This window comes from Euprymna scolopes, chromosome 18 (genome assembly GCF_053919585.1).
Source record: "Euprymna scolopes isolate OS-2025 chromosome 18, ASM5391958v1, whole genome shotgun sequence".
Taxonomy (NCBI): domain Eukaryota; kingdom Metazoa; phylum Mollusca; class Cephalopoda; order Sepiida; family Sepiolidae; genus Euprymna; species Euprymna scolopes.
Genome location: NC_136499.1, coordinates 17,174,456 through 17,196,256, shown reverse-complemented (window position 1 = coordinate 17,196,256; position 21,801 = coordinate 17,174,456). Strand labels below are relative to the sequence as shown.

Below are 21,801 nucleotides of genomic sequence, written 5' to 3'. Positions count from 1 at the left end.
TTTTAATATACTATATTTGTTTTTTAAGTCGTATTCTATTTAACCCATAGTTGGGACCCCAACAGGTGCTACCACTCCAGGTCAGAGTGGACCTGGGAGCAATGGCAATTAAAGGGTGGCTCCACACTCCCTAAGGCCTGCAAGCTGGGGCTTCACCATCGGATATAGTTTAAGGTCATATCCAGGACCATGATTATTATTGGACAATCTTTTATCCTTTTTCATGATTGTTTAACTGCTGATCATCCCATACTTGATAAATCTCAAGTTATATTGTCCAACAGGACCCTTTGAATTAGCAGGAGACATTATTTGTACAATAGAACCCCAGGATATGGCATTAATCCGTTCCGGAATTGGGATCGTAAGGTGAAATCACTATATGGCAGGGCCTAAGCAAAATTTTATACAGTACATATTAACAATTACTAGCAAAATACAGTAGAGTAGATGATACACACGTATATAATCAAATAACATAAATAAAACGGTAGAACGTGGCAAATACCGTAAGCAGGGTCCGGAAAAACATTGTATTCCACATCATAACTAAAAAAAAAAAAACACACATCCTAGGAACAACGTATCCCGGGGTTTTACTTTGACTGTATTTATTATTGATGCTTAAGAAGTGCGATTTTTAGAAATCTATGCAGACAGACTTTTTAATTGATTAATTATAAGCACATCTGTTTTCACACTCATTGATTTCGAAAGTTGTCACTTTTGTCCTGCCTCCGTGTTTTGCTTGTATTGATTTGAGGTACTGGCTGCAGTAAAATCATTTAGATTTTATGTCATCCCTGTATAAAGTATGACACAGACTCCTAAGATTAAAAAATTTGACTGTTATCTATAAAAAAAAAGAAATTGTTTGTGTTGAGAAAATCGTTTTCAAGATAAGACATTAAAGTAAAAAAAAAATTGTGATAAAAATCTTTTGCAATTAATGTAAATGAAAATGTCTGCTACTTACATTGATGATGCCAGGCATGATTTCTCTGAAATGATTTAAAACATTAACTTGCTTTTCATTGGCAATGATGAATGAGGTTGTTGCCCGTGCAGCTTCAAATCGGACCTGAAAAGAAAGAATTAATACTAAGAAAATAACCAGAAAACGAAAAAAAAAAAAAAAATAAATAAATAAAATACAACATATGTATGCACAGCTGAACTATCTGAACACTTCCATCTAATCATGCTAATGCAAATAACACCATACCAATATATATATATATATATATATATATATATACAACAAAAAAAAAAACACTAAATAAAAGGTGAATCTGCATAGCTAAATCCATTGTTATATATTAATTTATTTCAGTTTTTGTCTATCTGTTACACTTCTGTATTGTATTACCTTCTATAAATCATTTATATATACAAACTAGACAATGCTTCAAGCAAACTATATTAATCTTTTACAAAATAAAAACTGTTTTAATACAGGATTTATTTTGCCCCTTAAAATTAAGTTTAAAGACCATTTTTTTTTTAAATTAAATTTTATAATCAACATTTTCATTCAATATCTGTAGTCAGTAGTTACCGTTTCTTTGCCGTTAATTGCCCCCCGCCCTTTTAAAAATACATTCTTAAATCTTTTCTGATATAAAAATGGTTTTCATCTCTAAGTATGTTTTTAAAATGTTTTAAAAATCTAATTTTTTTAAAAGGCATTTTTGGTATACATGGGCATTCAAGCATTTTGGTTGGCTGTTTGTTCAACATGTGTGACCTTGTGATGTGTTTCTTTAAAATGACGAAATTTTAATATTATTTCAAGACCAAACGTCTTTAAAAGTGATTTTTAAGTCTTTAAATTGCTAATTAGCAATTTATGACTAGAATTAAGAGTTTATAGGAAAAACTGCAGAGGTGGTTTGCTCATTTATAACACCCACTATTAACATAACTTTACAGAGATTTGAAGGAAAGGAATGCCATTAGAAGCTTAATAATCTTAATCTTTTTCTATTATATAAATCTCAACTGTCTGTGTGTGCATTTGTATGTCCATTAAAAATTTTTGTCAGCCACATCGGACTGGGTCGAAATCAGTACCATCTGAAAAAGCGATCCTTGGACATATAATATCTGAAAATTAGAAAAAAAAGATTAATTCTAAGGTGGTCAACTGGACCATTTCTTGTAAGAAGGGTCACTTTTTGTGTCAAGATTTTTGCAAGTCACATACACGTAGCAAACAGAATGCACATGTCGTCATGGTCGTGACAGATAGCACGTTAGCCTTTTTCTTTTTTCTCCTTCGCATTTCAGGTTCGAGCCTGCCTACTGCAGCTAATTTTTTTTTTTTTTTGTGTTCGCTATTTCAATTAAAAAAAAGTTATTTTGATCAATTTTTATTTTTTAGGGGTGTTTCAGTGCACGGGCCCTTCTGCCAAAATATCTGGTGGGGAAGTTGTCACCTACTTCTTTTTTTGGGGGCAATTCCGTTCATTTTTGAAATTGTTGTGGGGGTCTCGATGAAAGTGCTCAATATCCATAATATAGCAGCTGTGTCCAAACCGAACTTCATGTCAACCCGGGCAACGCCTGATATCCATACCATCAGGAGTTTAATAATCTTAACCGTCTATTATACTAGCCTGAGTGTGTCGAGGTATGTAAGGTGGGGGTTGGTTGAGCAAAAAAAATTAGGAGTAGTAGGCAGGCTCAAACCCGTAACGCGCAAGAGGACAAGGAGGTGAAAAAAAAAAAAAAAAAAAAAAATCGATGCGGCCACTGTGATTGTGATGTCACAGGTGTTCAAAATAACCAGTTTTATGCAACGTCAGTGCTTGAATGACTTGCAAAAATGTTGACAAAAAAGTGACCCTTCCTTGTAAGGAAAACACTCAGTTGGTCAAAGAATTAACCTTTTTGCCAATTTTTCATCCAAGACATTGATCTTGGAAACGATAGCAATTTTGTCACATTCCGACGCATCTGTTGGAAGTTTTTGCGAGACACACATTTTGCCTTTTATATATTAGACTAGCAAGGGTGCCGGCATTGCTCAGGTGTAGTAAATACCCCCCCCCCCCCAGGTTACACAAATGAGGAAAACGCAACGTCTTAGCTGATGAGTCCATGGCGAAACAAGAAGTCGCGAGCGTTGAAATTAAGGCTAGTCAATCAAAAGGAGACGATGGCTCACGAAAATGTTGGCGAAAAGAGTGACCCCTTCTTGGAGAAAACTGCCCAGTTGAGGGTGAAGGAATTAATGTTTTTGGCCAATTTTTCGATATTTGTCGTATGAAAGATCGAGGTTTAAAACAATACCGATTTCTTCACGTTCCGATGCGTTTGTCGGAAATTTTTGCGAAACATAGACACACACACACATTTTGCCTTTTATATAATAGACAAGTTTTAGTTGTCTGTGTGTTAGTGTGTTTGTATGATCGCTAAAAACTTTTGCCATCCACACTAAACCGGCATGAACCTGATAGAAAGAGCGATCCCTTAGTCACATATCGAAAAATTAGAAAACAAATTGTCAATTGTTTCATGTAGAAGTGTTGTTTTGTTGGGGAGGGGGAGGGGTGTGTCTTGGTTTTGATGCTATTTGTGAATCGTACATGCATGACGAGTCGATTCATTGTTTCATTTTTAAAAAGCTAAATTTGCAGCGTGATAACATTGGTGACATCTTAATCCAGTCAATAGAGTGTTTGACTATGAACTTAAGTGTTGCAAGTTCGCATGCAGCATTTTCTCTTCCTTTTAATAAGGTTTTCTTTCCTATCTTAAAATTTTCAACTTTCTTACGCGTGCCCACCACGCTGCAGTTTTTTTTTTTTCTGTTAATAACACGATAAGATGGCACCTAAGTCCTTTATTTTTTAAATATCATATTTAACTGTATTTTACGACCCCACCTCCTCCTCTGCTCATTCACTAATAAAGGCAAAACAATATATGTCAATCAAAATTTTGGAACAATAAACTTGCCCATGCTTAGGACATGCAGCGAATTATGGATGTGATGTCATGATATATCAGGTGCGTACAGATTTTCAATGTCCATTTGCAAAGAATTTTTCTCGGCCGTCTTAAGACAAGATTTGGAGTTTGGTTTACAATCCAAAGCGATAAAAAAACAAAACAAATATACAACAAATAATGTTACCATAGCCAACAAAAGTTACTCTGCAATCTACTTGCATCATTTTTTGTTTTAAAATGCTTTTTATTTTGTCTCAAATATTAACTCTCTTTACAGCTTTTCAATTTTTAACCAAAATGGCTGCCATCTTATCCATTTTTTTTTTTTTTTTTTGACCTGGGCGTCTTCATTTTCAATTTTTATTTTATTTTTTTGTGAGGGGGAAGGGGGTCTCATCACTGAAGAGTCCTGTTTGTGCAAAGAAAGTATTTTTTAGAGAGAGAGAGAGAGAGAGAGAGAGAGAGAGGTGTCAATTTTATTTATGGCAGCTGCCACTACCCACCCTCTGTGCCCACTACTTGCATCATTTTGTGGTGTCTTAAAAAAATTATAAATGAAACCAAAAATAGAGGGAAGACATTTTCCATATTTTCAGGGTATAAAAATGCTTTTTCAAGGCAAAAGTCAAAATTCAAAGCCTTTTAAAGTATGCGAACCCTCATTCAACAACTTACTGTGCACATACTTCCTTTTTTCCTTTAATGACAAATCGCTTACCTCCTGAGATTTATCTTGTAAACATAATCCCAACATCCTTTTGATTGTATCTAAGTGTTCATTCTGGGCAATTCCAAACACACCAGGAATTGTACTGAAAATGGTAAAGCAACAGATTTATTGCAAAGCAAATGTTTATAAAAATAATAAAAAAATCTTCAAATTCTTAAAAAAATAAAAATAAAATAAACGTTTACTCATTGCAGTAATTGATAATAGCTTTAATCTTCAAAATTATCAGTGTAGTACCACAATATATAAGAAGTTTTGAACTCGGCACAGTATGTATTTAAACACTGAAATTTAACCTATAAAGTTGTCAAGTTTTAAAAGTTGAACCTAAACAGCATTTAAGCTGACATCAAATTTTCGATTATCATACCATATGTAATATGTAAAAAATAAACAAAAAAACAAAATAGAAAACGTAGTTCTGCTTGAACGAATACGGAAAATTTTTTTAATGACCAATAGTTAAAAACACGAGGAACAACTCATATTTTTAAATATAAAAAAATGTGTTCCTTACAACTAACATTTTTGGTTATAGTCAGCTAATGCACTTCCTAACTTCTGGCATAGTGATACCGGAAGTGATGACGAGGCAAATCAGTTCCTACATTTTTTTTTTTCCGCACACCTATATCTTGCCTGTGCATGTACTCCTTTTTATTATGTTTTTCCGATCTTTCTTTTTTTATTTTATTAATCAGTGAAAAAATTTTTCACCCTTATTTTAATTAAGAATTATTGAAAACATTTTAAAATTGTTTGAAGTAACAAACTCTTCAATAAAGACTAATTGTGTTATTTTTATCTGCATAACTTTAATTTTTATTGTATACATTTCGATAATGGCCTTTTCTTAAATTATATTTTAATAAATCGCTTCACAATAGGAATACTATATAAAAGTGATCTGCCTGGTTACTGCTTCTAGTAGCACTATGCCAGAAGTTACGAAGTACGTTAGCCGACTATAACCACATTTTTCCTTTTCCTGCATAAAAAAAAAAAAAAAAAAAAAAAAAAGGAAAATGAACAAAAAAATGAAAACAAGATTTCATTGCATCTTTGGCAACAACAGATAGGTACATTCTACAAGAATCATGCATAGAAAACTAAGAGGAGCAAATTGTTTCTTTTATTTACTACTAGCGGGGGGTACCCGGCGTTGCCCGGGTATTTGGAGGTGTGTGTGTTTTTTGAAAACAAAAACCGTTGGTTGTTTAAAAAAAAAAAAAAAAAAAAAAAAAAAAAAAAAAACGAAGCCTTGACACGCATTTGGAAAATATTAAAGCGTGAAAAAAAAAAAAAAAAAAAAAAAGTGTGACTTGACAGGTGCCAGTTTTTGACAAGTTAATGACGTCAACTTTGAGTGCGGGACAGTGTTTTATTTACCACAAGTCTGTCCGCTTCTTTTTTTTTTTTCATATATAAAAAAGCTTAATGCATGTGCGGCAATCGAAAATTGTTGTATATTTATCTTTTCAAAGTCGGGTAAACATGTGACTTCGGTTGTTAACTCGTAGATATCATTTAGGCGCGATATAAAAAGTTGTGAGGCGACCAATCGGTTCTCGGAAAAAAGCCTTTCTTGGACATACACGAAAACGCACACACATTTTCGCTTTTATATTTATAGATAACCACATTTTAAAAAAGCAACTATTCAGTCTCATTTATTATTTAAGTTTTAATATTAGACAAAACTTCCATTTACAAATCTATCAATGGATGACGAGAATTGTCAGAAGAATCAAAAATGTTCCTATTTACTTGCCTCTCCACAAGGGCAGTTTTTAATGTGGGGGGAAAAAATCCAGCTCCCAAAAAGGGGCACTCTGGATTGAAACAAGAATTAAAATTGCCCCTATCTAGAAAGATTTCTCCTTCACTGGTTGAGGACAAAATAGACCAAGTGTGCAGCATGAGAATAAATACAACACTGTTTCCAAAGTTTCCAGAATATGGATGAAAAAAAAAAAAAAAAAAAAAAAAAAAAACTATCAGGTTGTAGAAGTTTTCTGCAATCAGGATTTTTTTTTTTATCACCTTATTTTCCTATAAACATCTATCAAATGATAAAGCAATCATTTTAGTACCTGAAGATATGAAGGGCACTATCTTGTAGTTTAGGGTCGTCAGAACTTGCACAGTCTAAAAGGAATTTTAAAATTTCTGGCCAAGTCATTTTGCCATCCTCATCTGCAAAACAATTATATATATAATAAATAAATAAAATAAAAAATAGTACAATTAAGCATATGGAAAAATCTAATCATTATCAGCAGATATAGTATCTCATTATTAAGTATGGAGAATAGAAAGTGGACCTTGGCTTTAATTTTGGCAGCTTTATAACTAGTGATCCCCCCCCCCGATTCCGATACAATTACAGATTCTGATTTTTTTTTTAAATCACAAAATACTTAGCTTTAGAGTTATTTTTCTTTAAATCGCTATAAGAAACACGTGATATACGGTATATATTTTTGCAAATCTAAAAATACACTTGTGTGTGTAATGGCTATAGAGTTGAATTTTGTTTGTAAGCTTAAAATCAATGCATATTTACCATTTGATCTTTAGTACGAGCAATGGGTAATTAAATCTTAAAATAATAGATAATTAACAGAATAGTTTTTGGCATTGGAAAATAGACAAATTTTTCCGATTCTGATACAAAAAAAAAAAGTTCTGATTTTCTCAATTCCCAATTCCAGTTAATCATCCCAACACTATAACCCTAACCTGCCCTTATTTTGTCCTTTAATCATCGCATTTCATGAGCGATATTTCTGACAAAAAGGGAAAAATTGCTGTTTTCTTGGTTGGAATCTATACATATAACGTTGGCTAGTTCTTGAATTTGAAGTATTTTTTTTTAGCTCCTTATATTAAGTGGCTTCATACCTTGTCTGGAGTGATTTCTATGAAAAAAAGTTTGTTGAGCATTTCACTTTAAAATCAGGCATTGTTAGTTTTACAGCACATCAACCCTTATAAATCATTTTGTGCCATTACGAGGAAAAAAAAAAAAAAAAAAAAAAAACTGTCTCTGCCTTCCCCAGTCACAAAGGGTAAATAAAATCTGTTTCTAATTGAGAAAACCATGCTCACCAAACAAGGTTATTTTGCATGAAAACAAAAATATATAGTCCCATTAGCATCCCCACTCAAATGAGAACTCATTAGGTGACAGGCAATAAAATAAACCTAATCCACATCCGAAAAGGAGGTTACTACCCAATAGGATGGTCTCCTGAGGTCAAACAAATACTATCCTTTGACATTGGTTCAATATTTTTGTTTTTCATTTGCCACAAAATTGAAATGTCCATCTTTCAATACACAAGTATTTAAAAAATTTTAAAACTAGTTAAAATGATTTTCTATCAACAGTTTAAATTTTAAATGGTTGTGAGCTAATTAAAAAAAATTAAAACAGTCGACTTGTTTAAAAAACAATAAAAATAAATACATTCTGGTAAATTTAATTTAATTTTTAAAAGTTATAATTTATGCCCCCCCCCCCGATAAATACTGCAATATAATATACAAATCACATAGAGAGTAGAAATACACGCATATGTGGTTACACAATTTTATGATTATAGAGATTAATAAGTGGATTTACAAAGTACACTAAACATAGCTAAGTAATATCAAAATGGTGAAAAAAAAAAAAAAAAAAAAAAAAAAAAGGTCTTACCAAGCATGTTCCTGGCAAGTTCTGCAATAGCATCACACACTTTCCTCCGAACAGAGTAATCCTGTTCTTGTTGGACGAGGTTCATCAAACAGGTCTTAACAGCAATTTGATCATCTGGCAGGATGTGAGGCCAGAAATCCTCAAATTTGGATGTGAATAATTTGCGAAGCAATACTGCTGAAAGGGATCGGCTCTGGATAGATAAAAAAAAAAAAATTTTTTTTTCATATACCACATAGAAAAAAAAAAAAAAAAAAAAGCAGTTGGAATCTATCAATATTAAACATGCTTATCAATAGAAATATGTATTTACTCATCAAACTACAGGAAAGAATCTCTTCAGACTTAAGCACGGTATTGGTGGAATGTGAGATGTCTTATGCATTCAGTGTCCCAGACGATTTGCCAGTGTACAGATGATAATTATACATTATCAAATAATTTTGCTAATTACCTATTGTCTTTTTAGCTAATTATTGCTAAATTGGATCAAGGAGCAAATATTTAATAAATTTTTATTTTACAATTTTACAGAAATAAGCAGACAAAAAAAATTATTGAATAAGGATGCATAGTGGTAAAAAGGACAAGAACAATATACGAAGCCAAGATGAAAGTTGGGCAAGTCAGGTTTTCAGATTGACTACAAATGGATAATCAGAAGAATGAAATATTCAGGATAACTAAACCGATGCCAATAACAAATATGGATGTTGTTGAAGTGCATTCAAAATGACAAACTGAACTATTTTACTTTGAGTAGCTTATCCATCATTTTTGTATTTTCTAAAATCTAATTTTATAACTGCACGTAAACAGATGAAAAAAAATGGTAAAATAAGATATTGCTTTAATGTTGAGTAATTTTGTTTACTGTTTGGTGTCATTTAAGTTTACCTGGACTTGTAATAACTTTTTTGTTTTTTATCAGAACAAAGTAAAAATTAGACTTTAGTTTAATGAGAATTTATTTTTAATTTGCAATTTTTCACGGAAATAATCGGAGAAAAAAATAACTAAACCGATGCCAATAACAAATATGGATGTTGTTGAAGTGCATTCAAAATGACAAACTGAACTATTTTACTTTGAGTAGCTTATCTATCACTTTTGTATTTTATGAAATAAAAACGAGACATTTTGTACTTTCTTTTCTAACAAACCATCAAAGAGTAATTTTGTTTAATGTGTGTAGTTACTCATATGTACTCATTTGTACGCCATAATCATGTTGGCACACCGGTTCTCGCTGAATCACCAAAGTTAAGCAATGTTGAACCTGGTCACTACTAAATGGGTGACTATTTGGGAATCCCAGGTGCTGTATGTGCTCTTGTTTATTTATAGAACCAACACCAGATAATAAAAACAGCCTCCACTTTTCTATTCTCATTTTTCTCTTATTTCCTTTTCGTTGAACTGAATTTACTGTAAAGTTAAAGGAAAGGGTTGATAGGGACTAGATTAAAATTTTTTTTTCTTTTTTTTTTTATCAGAGTAAGGTAAAAATCAGACTTTGATTTTAATGAGGATTTAATTTGTAATTTTACATGGAAATAAACGGAGAAAAAATGGAGTGAATAAGGATGGGTAATTCCATCTCAAATCATCCAGACCATGACATCCTTACCTCTCAGATTTTTTCCAAACTTTCACCATATGTTGGTATCATAAAAACTAGGGAATTCTGAAAATTTGAGCTTTTAACTCAAAGCGGTTCTGGAAATATCGCAATTTTGGTATTTTATGTATATCGCGTTGAGGCGTGAATTCATGAAATTACGTTTTTGGGCATAAATCAATTTCTAGACTAGGCAGAACCTTGAAAATTTGCATGGAAAAAGTTTTCTACACGAGGAATCCAAAAATCACGTTTAAAACCTCTGAAAATTAACTGCTTCTGAGTTATTGAACTTTTAAACCGAGATTTGGGTATTGGTCTAAGGCGGCCCAAAAAAAAAACGTGATACTATTGGAAATTGAATTTTTTTTTTGGTCCTAGACATTCTTGATAGTCTGAACTTAAATTTGTCCAAAAAAGCTGTTTAGTTCTTTTCTCGTTCACAATCGAACCTCAAAGATGGACACTTTTACGGGCCTCACTTCCAGACAGAGTAGTGTAATAGGAGTCACTTGACTTCACCATAAACAGGAAATCCTGAATTTTATTTTGACTTCCTGTTCATTTAAGTGGTATTGCTGCTTTCTTCTGGTGTTTCTTTAAGTTGGCTGAAACTGTTTTGTTTGAGGCAAGGATGCAAGTAGCAGGTAAAGCCAAGTAACCGGATAGGGGGGGGGCATTTGTTCAGTAATAAGAGAATTAATCTTTAATTATATTCAAATTTGTCCCTGAAATTATTTGCAACAAAGAATTCCATGTGTTTCCATTCTGTATGAACAACTTCTATATCACATCCTGAAACTACCAGAAGTTTTCCAAACCATTCAAAAATAATGTATTTCATGATTTACAAAATGGATCAGTTCTCTTTACATTCTGGCCGTGTGTCATGATTGTACATAAAACATGTTAATGAAGCTTTTCACCACATCTTCACTATTTACACTTTTGTTTGTTCCCAACAGATTTTGAAATCTTCACTCCAGTTCTTTAATTGTAATGTCAACTGTAGAACTGATATGCTTCTTTAGTTTTTCTTTGATCCAAAAACAGGACTTTCCTTGGAAAAAGACTCTCATTGCCCTGTCTACATGGGGTGGGGAACCCAACTAGTATCCTTCACTGGCATTACCAAGTAAATTCTTTCTTTCAGTTCTTCTCCAATAATTTTAAGTTCTCTCTTGTTCTTGAAGTAGTAAGTCTTCCATATCTAATGTTGACAGGCATCGAAAGAGTGAATAAGACTTACATAGGGCTAATTTAAGCCAATGTGTTGTGCAGTTGAAGTCTATGAGATGAGGAACTTAACAGTGTCACAACACCATTCCCTTGTCCAGTATTTACATTTGCCCCATCTGCACAAAACCCAACAATTCTCGAAGCGTTTCATCATCAGTTGCACTAACTCCACTTTTGAAAAAGCAGATTTAATAGAGATAATGCCTTCAGCATAGCCATGTTCAATTGCAATAACTTCAATAACGTCTGGTTCTTTGTAACCTGTCAGAAATTTTTGCTGCATTCAAAGAAAAATATCAAAATGTGAAAATTGGCTTCTCCAAGTTCTGCTCTCTTAGGCCAAAGTGGGGTGTCCTCACTGGTTCATCAGGGACCCATTCAGTTTGTGTGTGCAGCACCCATCAAAATGCAGTGTTGCTTGTTGATGCAATTGACTGGAAATGCACGTACAAAGACTTGATTGAGAAACTGGTTTGTGACACAGATAACAGGGTCTGTATGCTGCATCGTTGCAGCTCTGGAACAGTTCCTGGACGATGAATTGTCACACCTGGATATGGAATCCGAATTCCACTACTACCAATGGCAGACAACTGATCGAGCTGCCTTGTTGACACTTACAACATATGGGGATTACAAGGAGCTTCTTGTGGAGAAGATTAATGAAATGACTCGACAATTGTACCTCACTAAAGTCCAAGCACGTTATGTGAAGGCAAAAAAAAGAAAATTTGAGAAAAAATGAGGTCATGGTATTGGGGGGGGGGTTATTTTGCTGAAAACTATTAGTTTCTCATTCAGGAGATACAAAGTTTTCAAGTACTGCACGCTTCACCCCCTTGTAATATACTAAAAAGACAAAGTGGGAGTTCTACAGCATCACTTGCTATGTTTTATCTCTGACGACAATACAAACGACACTTGCTTTGTTCACAAAATACAGAGCATGGTGACAGATTTCATTAAACAACATCTCACTGGTATCAACAAAATCTACTATGTTTCATATGGTTGTGGTGGCCAATATAAGAACTTTAAAAACTTTCTTAATCTGTGCTTCCACAAAGATGATTACGGTATTGATGCTGAGTGGATATTTTTTGCAAACCAGCCATAGAAAATCCCCTCCTTGTGATGGGTGGTGCCGTTAAACGGCATGCAGCAAAGCGAAGCTTGCAGAGACCATTGAACAACCAGATTCTAACTTTTAAAGAAGTACTGGAAATGTGCCAATGAAATGAAGTCCATTGTGTTCTTTGGAATCGACAAGGAAGACATGGTTGAAGTGATAAATAGAATGGAGAAGAGGTTTATGGATGGAAAAACAATACCCGGGCCGAGAAGTAGTCATCATTTTGTTCCACAATTAGGATGCAAGATCGGACACAAACTATGTAGTGAGGGCAATTCATTTGTTGACATTCATGACTTTAAAATCCCCACTCATGTTGACATTGGAGATGTTGCTCCTTCGATGTACATAACGTGTTTGTACAACTCGTTCTGGTGGGTCGGATTGGTGCAGAAAGTAAACCTCAATGAAGGTGATGTTGATGTTCAGATCATGCACCCCCATGGTCCATGTGAAACTTTCAACTGGCCTCGCAGTGCTGACCTATGTCCTATTCCTTTCAAAAACATCATTTTTAGCATCTACGTACCTAAAACAAACTCAAATGGAAAGAGTTTTACTATTTCTGACGAGGATTACAATTTGTTATGTTATTTGTTATTACATTTTGTTATGTTGATAGTTTTTGACTTTAATGTACTACCATGCCAAAAAATCCAAACCATGTACCCACCCAGCATAGGTACCGTTAGTTAGTATCCATACCCACCACATTGATTACCAGAAAAATGAGCTTTAGTTCTTTCTCCACTAGTTCACAATTAAACCTAAAGAATGGGTTAATTACAGGGGGTCGTGAGAATTTTTAGGAGTTCATAAATGCTACAAACACATTGTATCCTCACCACATGCAGTTTATTATTTGGGATTGTCCATTATGATTGGCCAATTTTTGAGGTTCGATTGTGAGCTATCCGGTTACTTGGCTTTATTTGCATTCTTGCATAAAAAAAAAAATAAATAAATAAAAAAAAATAGTTTCAGCCAACTTAAAGAAACACCAGAAGAAAGCAGCAATACCACTTAAATGAACAGGAAGTCAAAATAAAATTCAGGATTTCCTGTTTATGGTGAAGTCAAGTGACTCCTATTACACTGCTCTGTCTGGAAGTGAGGCCCGTAAAAGTGTCCATCTTTGAGGTTCGATTGTGAGCTAACGATGAAAGAACCAAACACTTTTTTTGGATGAATTTAAGTTCAGACTATCAAGAATGTCTAGGACCCCCTCCCCAATTCAATTTCCAATAGTACCACTAATCTCGGTTTAAAAGTTCAATAACTCAGAAGCAGTTCATTTTCAGAGGTTTTAAACGTGATTTTTGGATTCCTCGTGTGGAAAACCTTGTCCATGCAAATTTTCATGGTTCTATCTAGTCTAGAAATTGATTTATGCCCAAAAACAATTTCATAATTTCGCGCCTCGATGCGATATACATAAAATACCAAAATTGCGATATTTCCAGAACAGCTTAGAGTTAAAAGCTCAAATTTTCAGGATTCCCTAGTTTTTATGATACCAACATATGGTGAAAGTTTGGAAGAAATCTGAGAGGTAAGGGTGTCAAAGATGTTTTTTCCTGGATGATTTGAGATGGAATTACCTGGATAAACTAGATTTCTTTTTTTTTTTTTTTTTTTTTTTTCACAATTCCAATTTTATTTTGTAGCAAAGGCTTTTTTTTTTTCATTGTGTGATTAGATGAAAAATGTTTTCTGGTTTAAAGTTATCGAAGCATATTATTTTGACTTTCATAAATTGAGGAGTGTATGAAATATACCACGCAATTATAAGAATATTTACATTCATATAGCAGCATTTTCAAGTAAACAATCCTTTATATAATCAATTCTATCTTTTAATCTTTTTTTTTTTTTTTTTTTTTTTTTAATAATGATTAATAAACATTTAACTTTTATTTATATAACCAACACCAGATAATAAAAATAGCCTCCACTTTTCTATTCTCATTTTTCTCTTATTTCCCTTTCGTTAAACTGAATTTACTGTAAAGTTAAAGAAGGAAAGGATTGATAGGGATTAGATTTTTTTCTTTTTTTTTTATCAGAGTAAGGTAAAAATCACTTTGATTTTAATGAGGATTTATTTTTAATTTGCATTTTTACATGGAAATAAGTGGAGAAAAAATTTATTGAATAAGGATGCATAGTGGTAAAAAGGACAAGAACAATATACGAAGCCAAGATGAAAGTTGGGCAAGTCAGGTTTTCAGATTGACTACAAATGGATAATCAGAAGAATGAAATATTCAGGATAACTAAACCGATGCCAATAACAAATATGGATGTTGTTGAAGTGCATTCAAAATGACAAACTGAACTATTTTACTTTGAGTAGCTTATCCATCATTTTTGTATTTTATGAAATCTAATTTTATAACAAACCATCAAAGAGTAATTTTGTTTAATGTATGTAGTTACTCGTCAACAAAATTAAAATATTAACATTTTTTGTAAGATTTGAAGTTGAAGAGAAGGGCTGGTAATACTGTTTTTGGATAAGGTAAAAAAAGAAAAAAATCAGACTTTAATGAGGATTTATTTTTAATTTGCATTCAAAATGACAACCATACAATGAATTTACAAATGGATGACGAGAAGAATGAAATATTCAGGATAATTAAACAGATGGCAAAGACAAATATGGATGTTGTTGGAAAGAAGTGCACAATGAATTATCAAATAAAAGCTATTCACATAATTCATTTGTGTAGGGATATGATTGGTAGAGGTACGGGTTTCAGGACACTAATTATCCTTCCCTTGCTACGATTCTGTGCTTTTAATAAAAAAAAAACTTATTTAAAATGAAAATGGCTTTAAATAACTAGCTATTATCTTCAACAACATCAGAACTTATGAACATATTCTTTTTCAATATTTAAAGCTTCATTTAAGCAGACACAAAATCTTCATTATAGGAAAACTAGCGGGGGTACCGCAGACAGGGTGGAGAGGGAGGTATAAAAAAAAAAAAAAAAAATGGTAGCAGTATGAGAAAGGAATCAAAACACCAGTAGGCAGCCAGGGTGAAGAGAGGTGTTTAAAAAAAAAAAAGAAAAAAGTGTAGTAGGCAGGCAGGCTCGAACCCATGACGCGAAGGCAGAAAAGAAAATGGAGATGTGTGTGTAAGGGTGTTGGTTGAGCAAGAAAAAAAAAATAGGAGTAAGCAGGCTCAAACCCATAACACGCCAGAGGAAAAGGAGGTGAACAAAAAAATAAAATAAAATAAAAAATAAAAAACAAACGGCCTTATCAATGCGCTCACCACAGTTGTGACGTCACAGGCGACGTCATTGACGCGAGGTTTGAATGACTTGCAAAAATGTCAGCGAAAAAAATTGACCCCTTCTTGTAGAAAACTGATCAGTTGAGAGTGAAGAAATTAATGCTTTTAGTCAATTTTTTGATATTTGTCATCTGAAGAGTTGAGCGTCAAAACAATACTGATCTTGTGAAAATACATCGCCTCTGTCAAAAGTTTTAGGCAGACAGGTGAGATTTAGCGTTGCCTGGGTGTTTGGAAGTGTGTGTGTTAAAAAAAAAAAATAAATAAATAAATAAATCGTAAGAGAAAAAAAAAATGTTTTAGTAGGAAAGTAGGATTGAACCCCCAAGCCTTGATGCGAAGGTGGAAACGAAAAGGAAAAAAAGCCAACCACCTAACCATCTTGGCCATGAGGGGAAAGGAATTGATAAGCGTGTTAAATTAAGAGTTAAAAAGTGAGTCAAGTCAAAGAGGTTTGATTGACACTGCGGGGGCAGCCTTTTGGGGTTTGTTTACTTTGTTTCAATGCGGGGCAGTTTTAGCTTCCCCAAGATGATTGGAGAGGGAACCAGCTCCCCATTTAAAGTTGATTTTCCAAATTGAATAGCAATTGTCTGATATAAGGAAAAACTCTGCATTGATCAAAGCTGATTGCTTTTGGACATTCTGGCGATCGCGCTGCCAACGATGCCTACCTTCAAATTAGTTTTGCTTTTATTATATGTAAAAAGCTGAATTCACATGCGCCGATCCAAAAATGTAGAATATTTAGCTTTCAAAGTCGGGCAAATTAAATAGACAGGCGACTCCTGTTGTTAACTCATAGATATGATTTCGACGTGATTTTGTGCGAGCGTTACGATAACGACAGCAATAGCTATTCAGCAAATGAGGTCAATGACCAGGTTTGTTTGTTATAAGCGGGTAATCAAAGCATAAAAAAAAAAAAACTAACGTAAGGTAAACGAACAATATTAAATGTAAAAATCGAAAAAACAAAAAAGAAAGCAGAAAAACGAACATAAAAAAAAAAAACAACACGTGAAAAATGGCTTGAATAAGCCTGTTTCGATATTAAAAATCGGTGGGTACCTGGGTGTTTTTGGGTGTGTGGTTAGGGGTGGATAAGCGAAGTAAAAAAACAAAACAAAACAGAAAAACGAACGTTACGTGAAAAATGGCTTGAATAACACTGGTTCAATATTTAAATTTAAAAAAAAATTTAAAAAAAAAAAGAAAAAAAAAAAGACATCTCACATTCGAACCCAAAACGTTTAGATAACGAACCAACATGCTAACCAACTGAGCTAACTCGACGTACATGAAATTTAGTCAGTTCTCCAACTATTTAAAGTAAATCAGATCATGATGTCATCTGACGCATGCGTAGAACCGGTCGTCGTCGTCATGAGGGGACGGTTTTCTGTTTATTAGGGGGGAGCGTCGTCTCGAAATGAAAGCTACCGTCTGATATGACCACTGGCTTTTGGCCAGTGATTAGAGTCGAGTTTCGCTTTTTGTTTATACCGAAAACCGAATGTAATGCGTGCCGATGCGGGAAATGTCGAATAATTAACGTTTGAAAGTCAATAAAATTAAATAGACAGGCGAGCTCCGTGGTTAAGTGTGAGATATTACAATTTATAGATGATATAAAAAGTTTTAAGTTGTGAAACGAGCGAGCGTTTCTCTAAAAGAAGCCTTTTGTGAACATCGAGGAGAAGCGTACATACATACATTTTCGCTTTTATATATATAGATTATAGATAACTTTTGTAATTTTAAAGTCTTGTTAGATGATCCTTAAACGTAAGGATTTATCCCAAGTGTAGTCAGGTAACTTTGCTTGGTTATAAAAGTAAATGCACAATTTTCCTACTATCAGGGAAGCATACCCAACAAGACATTTTCAGTTTGAAGAAGACAGGAGGCTAGCTCAGCAAAGCAGATGATGATGATGATGATGAGCAGGGATTATATTTGCCCTACATACTTTGGAAGTATCAAGATTTTTAGTGGGAAATTTGTAAAGAAGTGATTTGTCAAGTCAAAAACAAAGTGTTGATCAAGCAGTTAAACCTTATCAGTTGGCATATCGATAACATCACGGTGATTGGAGAGGAAATTCTTAATTGCTCATTATTCACTGCGACTTCATGTGTTTTCCGGTCGTCTCGTTATATTTACTCTTAACTTGTTGTGGCGTTCATTGCATCCCATATTACGTCTGACCAGGCACAGATGTCCGAGGCTGTTTCGAGGTGGGGGGCCAAGGATCATTTCAGCATCACGTATTACTGTCCTGAGGCAGATTTTGAATTGACCACCACAGCACTTCTTCCAACCTTGTGGTGGTCCTGTGTCGATGGCGTCACGAATGAGGTCACCTTACTTACTCTTAACCTTGACTATTACATTCTTACAATGATTTCTGAATATGTCTTTATTTGACTTATGCCAATTGAATTGATGGAATACTTGTTGCCGACATGCAATAGAAGCCACACAAGTTGGAGTGAAGCATCGTGGAGAGACCCATTCTGTCAATTTGCGCACTGTTAAGCTGAGATAATGCTCTATAGGGCATCTCTGATGGATTTCGCAATCGGTCTGTAATACCTTTTTGTTTTGAGCAACAGCTCTTCAGCCCTGTGGTTAAAAGTTAACAATGATATCAACCATGGTCACCAAGTGATTAGTATTCCTGAGTGACCTATGGGCATACATCATACCAGTTTCAAGCAGTGTAGTCCAGAATAGATCAAGAAATCTAGAAGGCAGGCCATGAAAGTAATAGTTTGTGAAACGGAATGTACAATGGAGAAACTATACATTGTCTCATCAGCTGTGTCTGTATAGCTGGAGAAATCAAGTCAATTACTGTGGTCAACATTAGAAATCAAGTCAATTACTGTGGTCAACATTAGAACGCCTAAACACATGTATTTGAGTTGAGTGCTTGCAGGTATTTAGTTTTATCCAACTGCAAGAACTATGACACCATGATCAGAAAGTGGGATTGAAAAGTCAGCGCGCCAGAGGAGATGCACTCTAACATGAAAAAAGTGCCTGGGCAGCCCCGTCAGCATATCTTGGTAAGGGCACCTTAGGTGATTAGCAATAAACTAATCCCTTCCCAAAGAGAGAAGGCAAAGGTTGGGAAGGTGGACCTTCTAAAACTGCCAGAACTAACATTTCACTTCAATTAACAGGGACCATATCATTTGATTTTGGGGCCCCAAGGATAAAAAATCCCTGAGTGCCTGGATCTAGAGGTGTAAGCCATTTTGAGTTTCAGAACAGTTTCAGATGGTTCGCTGTTACACACAAGTCCTGGTAGGTGACTTGTTTGTAGTAGACAGTTCCACAGAACAAAATATTCTTACCGTGTCGAAACCCGGGAAAAGAACATGTGAAATTGCTCCAGAAAAGGTTTAATATTTATGAAGCAATTCTGGTTTCTGATTGGTTTGTAGCAGAACGTGAATTAATTTGATTCGTCAGTTCTTAGCAGCATCGTTTATAAATAGAATCGTCCGACTGTGTGGGATCATACCCCATTATATCTCCAAAATATTGCAACATCCTCCCTATTTTTTATAATGGGGAAGTCCCTTGTGTTTGTTCTGCTCAAAAATAAATATATATTTTTATATTTACTTAGACATAACAAAAATTAGAAATCATTATATATATATATATATATATATATATATATATATATATATATATATATATATAAATCTATATACTGAGCATTATCCCTAGGGTTTTCCGCTGATATTCATGCAAAAAAGTAATAGCCTTCTCATAAGTGGAACTTCGCTGGTCTGTATTTTTAATATATAGAAATCTATATACATACAGGGCAGTGAAAGAAAAAAAATTATTCAGCCGAATTCACCAACAAGTTTTGAGAAAAAAACGTAGCTTTATCCGTGTCGCCGGTTTCGTAAATACATCAGCGATATTTTGTTCTGATATGTAATTCAAAATAATGGATTCCTTTTTTTTTTTTTTTTTTTTTTTAATCTCATTTTCTACGAAATGGCATTTTATATCCATATGCCTAGATCTTTCGTTTTCTACGAAATGGCATTTTATATCCATATGCCTAGATCTTTGGTTGATCATCCGTGCTCTGTGCTAAGACTATACTGGCTTGATTATCGCAATTAATTACCACGGGGCTTGTAATCAATTCTGGCTCTAAAATAGTCTTCAGGATATTTTTAAGGTAGAGTGCTTCCTGGGTCGTGTGTGTGATCGCGATAAATTCTGCTTCACACGTAGAGAGATACAATTTATTGCTTTTTAGATTTCCATGAAATAATAGGCCCATTTTCTGAGAGTCTGAAACAATATCCAGATACACTCCTGTGATCTTCTTCGTTTGCCCAGTCTGAATCCGAAAAACCTTCAAATTTTAGGGGATTTTTTAATTTTCTAAATACTAACTTCTGCTCCTTAGTTCCTTTTAAATAACGTAGGACTTGTTTAGCTCTGTTTAAATCCTTCATTGTCGGTTGTGATAATTTTTGTGACAGTTTCGTTACTGTATAGCATATGTCGGGCCTGGTTGCAGTCATCAAATATATAAGACTACTTATAATTTCGCGATATTGTGTGTCATTTATTATTTCAGATTCTGTGTGGATACTTTTTATTAATATCATTTTCGACCGGTGTAGAGCGTCTCTTGCACTCTCCCATTCCAAATTTTAATAGTATTTTGTCGATGTATCTCGATTGAGTCATCGTAACAAGTCCTTTGCTTTGAGTAAATTCTATCCCCAGAAACCAGGATATTTTGCCAAGATCGGTCATTTTGAATCTTTTACTTAATTTGTTCTTAACATCAGTTAACATGTCACAATATGATGCGATTAAAATATCATCGACCCACAAAACCAAAATCAGTAGTTTATCGTCTTTGTGTTGGGTATATAAACAGAGGTCTACAGCGCATTGTCTAAATTGTTGTTTAATAATATAATCATGGAACACTGTGTTCCAACACTGAGCACTCTGCTTTAGACCATATAATGACTTGTTAAGTCGCCACACGCTATTTTTATTTTTCATTATAAATCCCTCTGGAGGGGTAATATAAATTTCACAGTCTATTGGGGCATTCAAATAAGCATTTTTTACGTCCATTTGATGGATGTTTAGGTCATATTGTGATGCGACTTGCAGTAAAACTCTGATTGTCGTTAGGTTTGTGGTCGGCGAAAACGTAGAAAAGTATTCTTTACCGTAAATCTGAGAGCACCCCTTAGCAACAAATCTTGCTTTGTACTGTTCTACGCCTGATGCTGTACTCTTTTTTGTAAAGACCCATCTGGTAGAAATAACATGTTTATCTCTTGGGAGAGGCACTATCGTATAGGTATCATTTTTGGTTAAGGCATCTATTTCTTTTTTCATGGCAATTTTCCATTCTTCACAATGTTCTGAATTAATTGCTTCGTTGAAGCTTTTTTGGCGCATTTTTCATTGAATAGCAATAGTCAATTTGATAATCTTTTATATTGTCAACCACAAAAAAATCGGGTCGTCTTCTATTTCTTTTGGGATATCTCGACTTTATCATCATCATCATGGACACTCGTCTCCGTCATTTTTATTGTTTTCGTTTGTTCTAATTATTTGAGGTAATATAATTCCATCCTCTTCATATGACGGGTTTTTGTCTTTACAATTAAACGTGTCTGTGAATTTTACACACCGGATTCTTTTTATTTTATTTTTTTCGGGAAAAAATATTAAATTGGCTGAACTGTTTTTATCGTATCCAAGAAATATACCTCTGTCAGCTTTAATATTCAATTTACTCTTTTTCTCTATATATGTGAAGCAAGTTGAACTAAATGTATGCATTCTGCTTAAATTTGTTTTTTTTTTTTACCGCGGAAAGATTCATATAGAGTTTTAGATAATGTTTTGTTAAAACACCTGTTGCGTATATAGGCTGCCGCCATAAGTGCATATGTCCAGAGGTTTTTAGGGAGTTTTGATTCAATGAGTAGGCATCTTGCCATTTCAAAAAGTGTCCGCCACGCACGTTCAGCAGTCCCGTTTTGGTGTGGCGATCTAGGAGCTGATGTTTCATGCCTGATATGATGGT

The 21,801-nt window shown here is 34.0% G+C and overlaps 1 protein-coding gene across 1 annotated transcript in view; it reads right to left on the bottom strand.

The window, feature by feature from the left end:
* Positions 1-21,801, bottom strand: part of LOC145297507 (importin-5-like) — a 109,297-nt gene that overhangs the window by 56,307 nt on the left and 31,189 nt on the right. Inside the window, exons 3-6 of the mRNA XM_080143407.1 lie at positions 8,394-8,586; positions 6,784-6,886; positions 4,679-4,772; positions 977-1,081 (exon numbers count right to left, since the gene is read on the bottom strand). Of these exons, the coding sequence (XP_079999533.1) occupies positions 977-1,081; positions 4,679-4,772; positions 6,784-6,886; positions 8,394-8,586 (495 nt within the window). The remainder of the gene's footprint in view (positions 1-976; positions 1,082-4,678; positions 4,773-6,783; positions 6,887-8,393; positions 8,587-21,801) is intronic.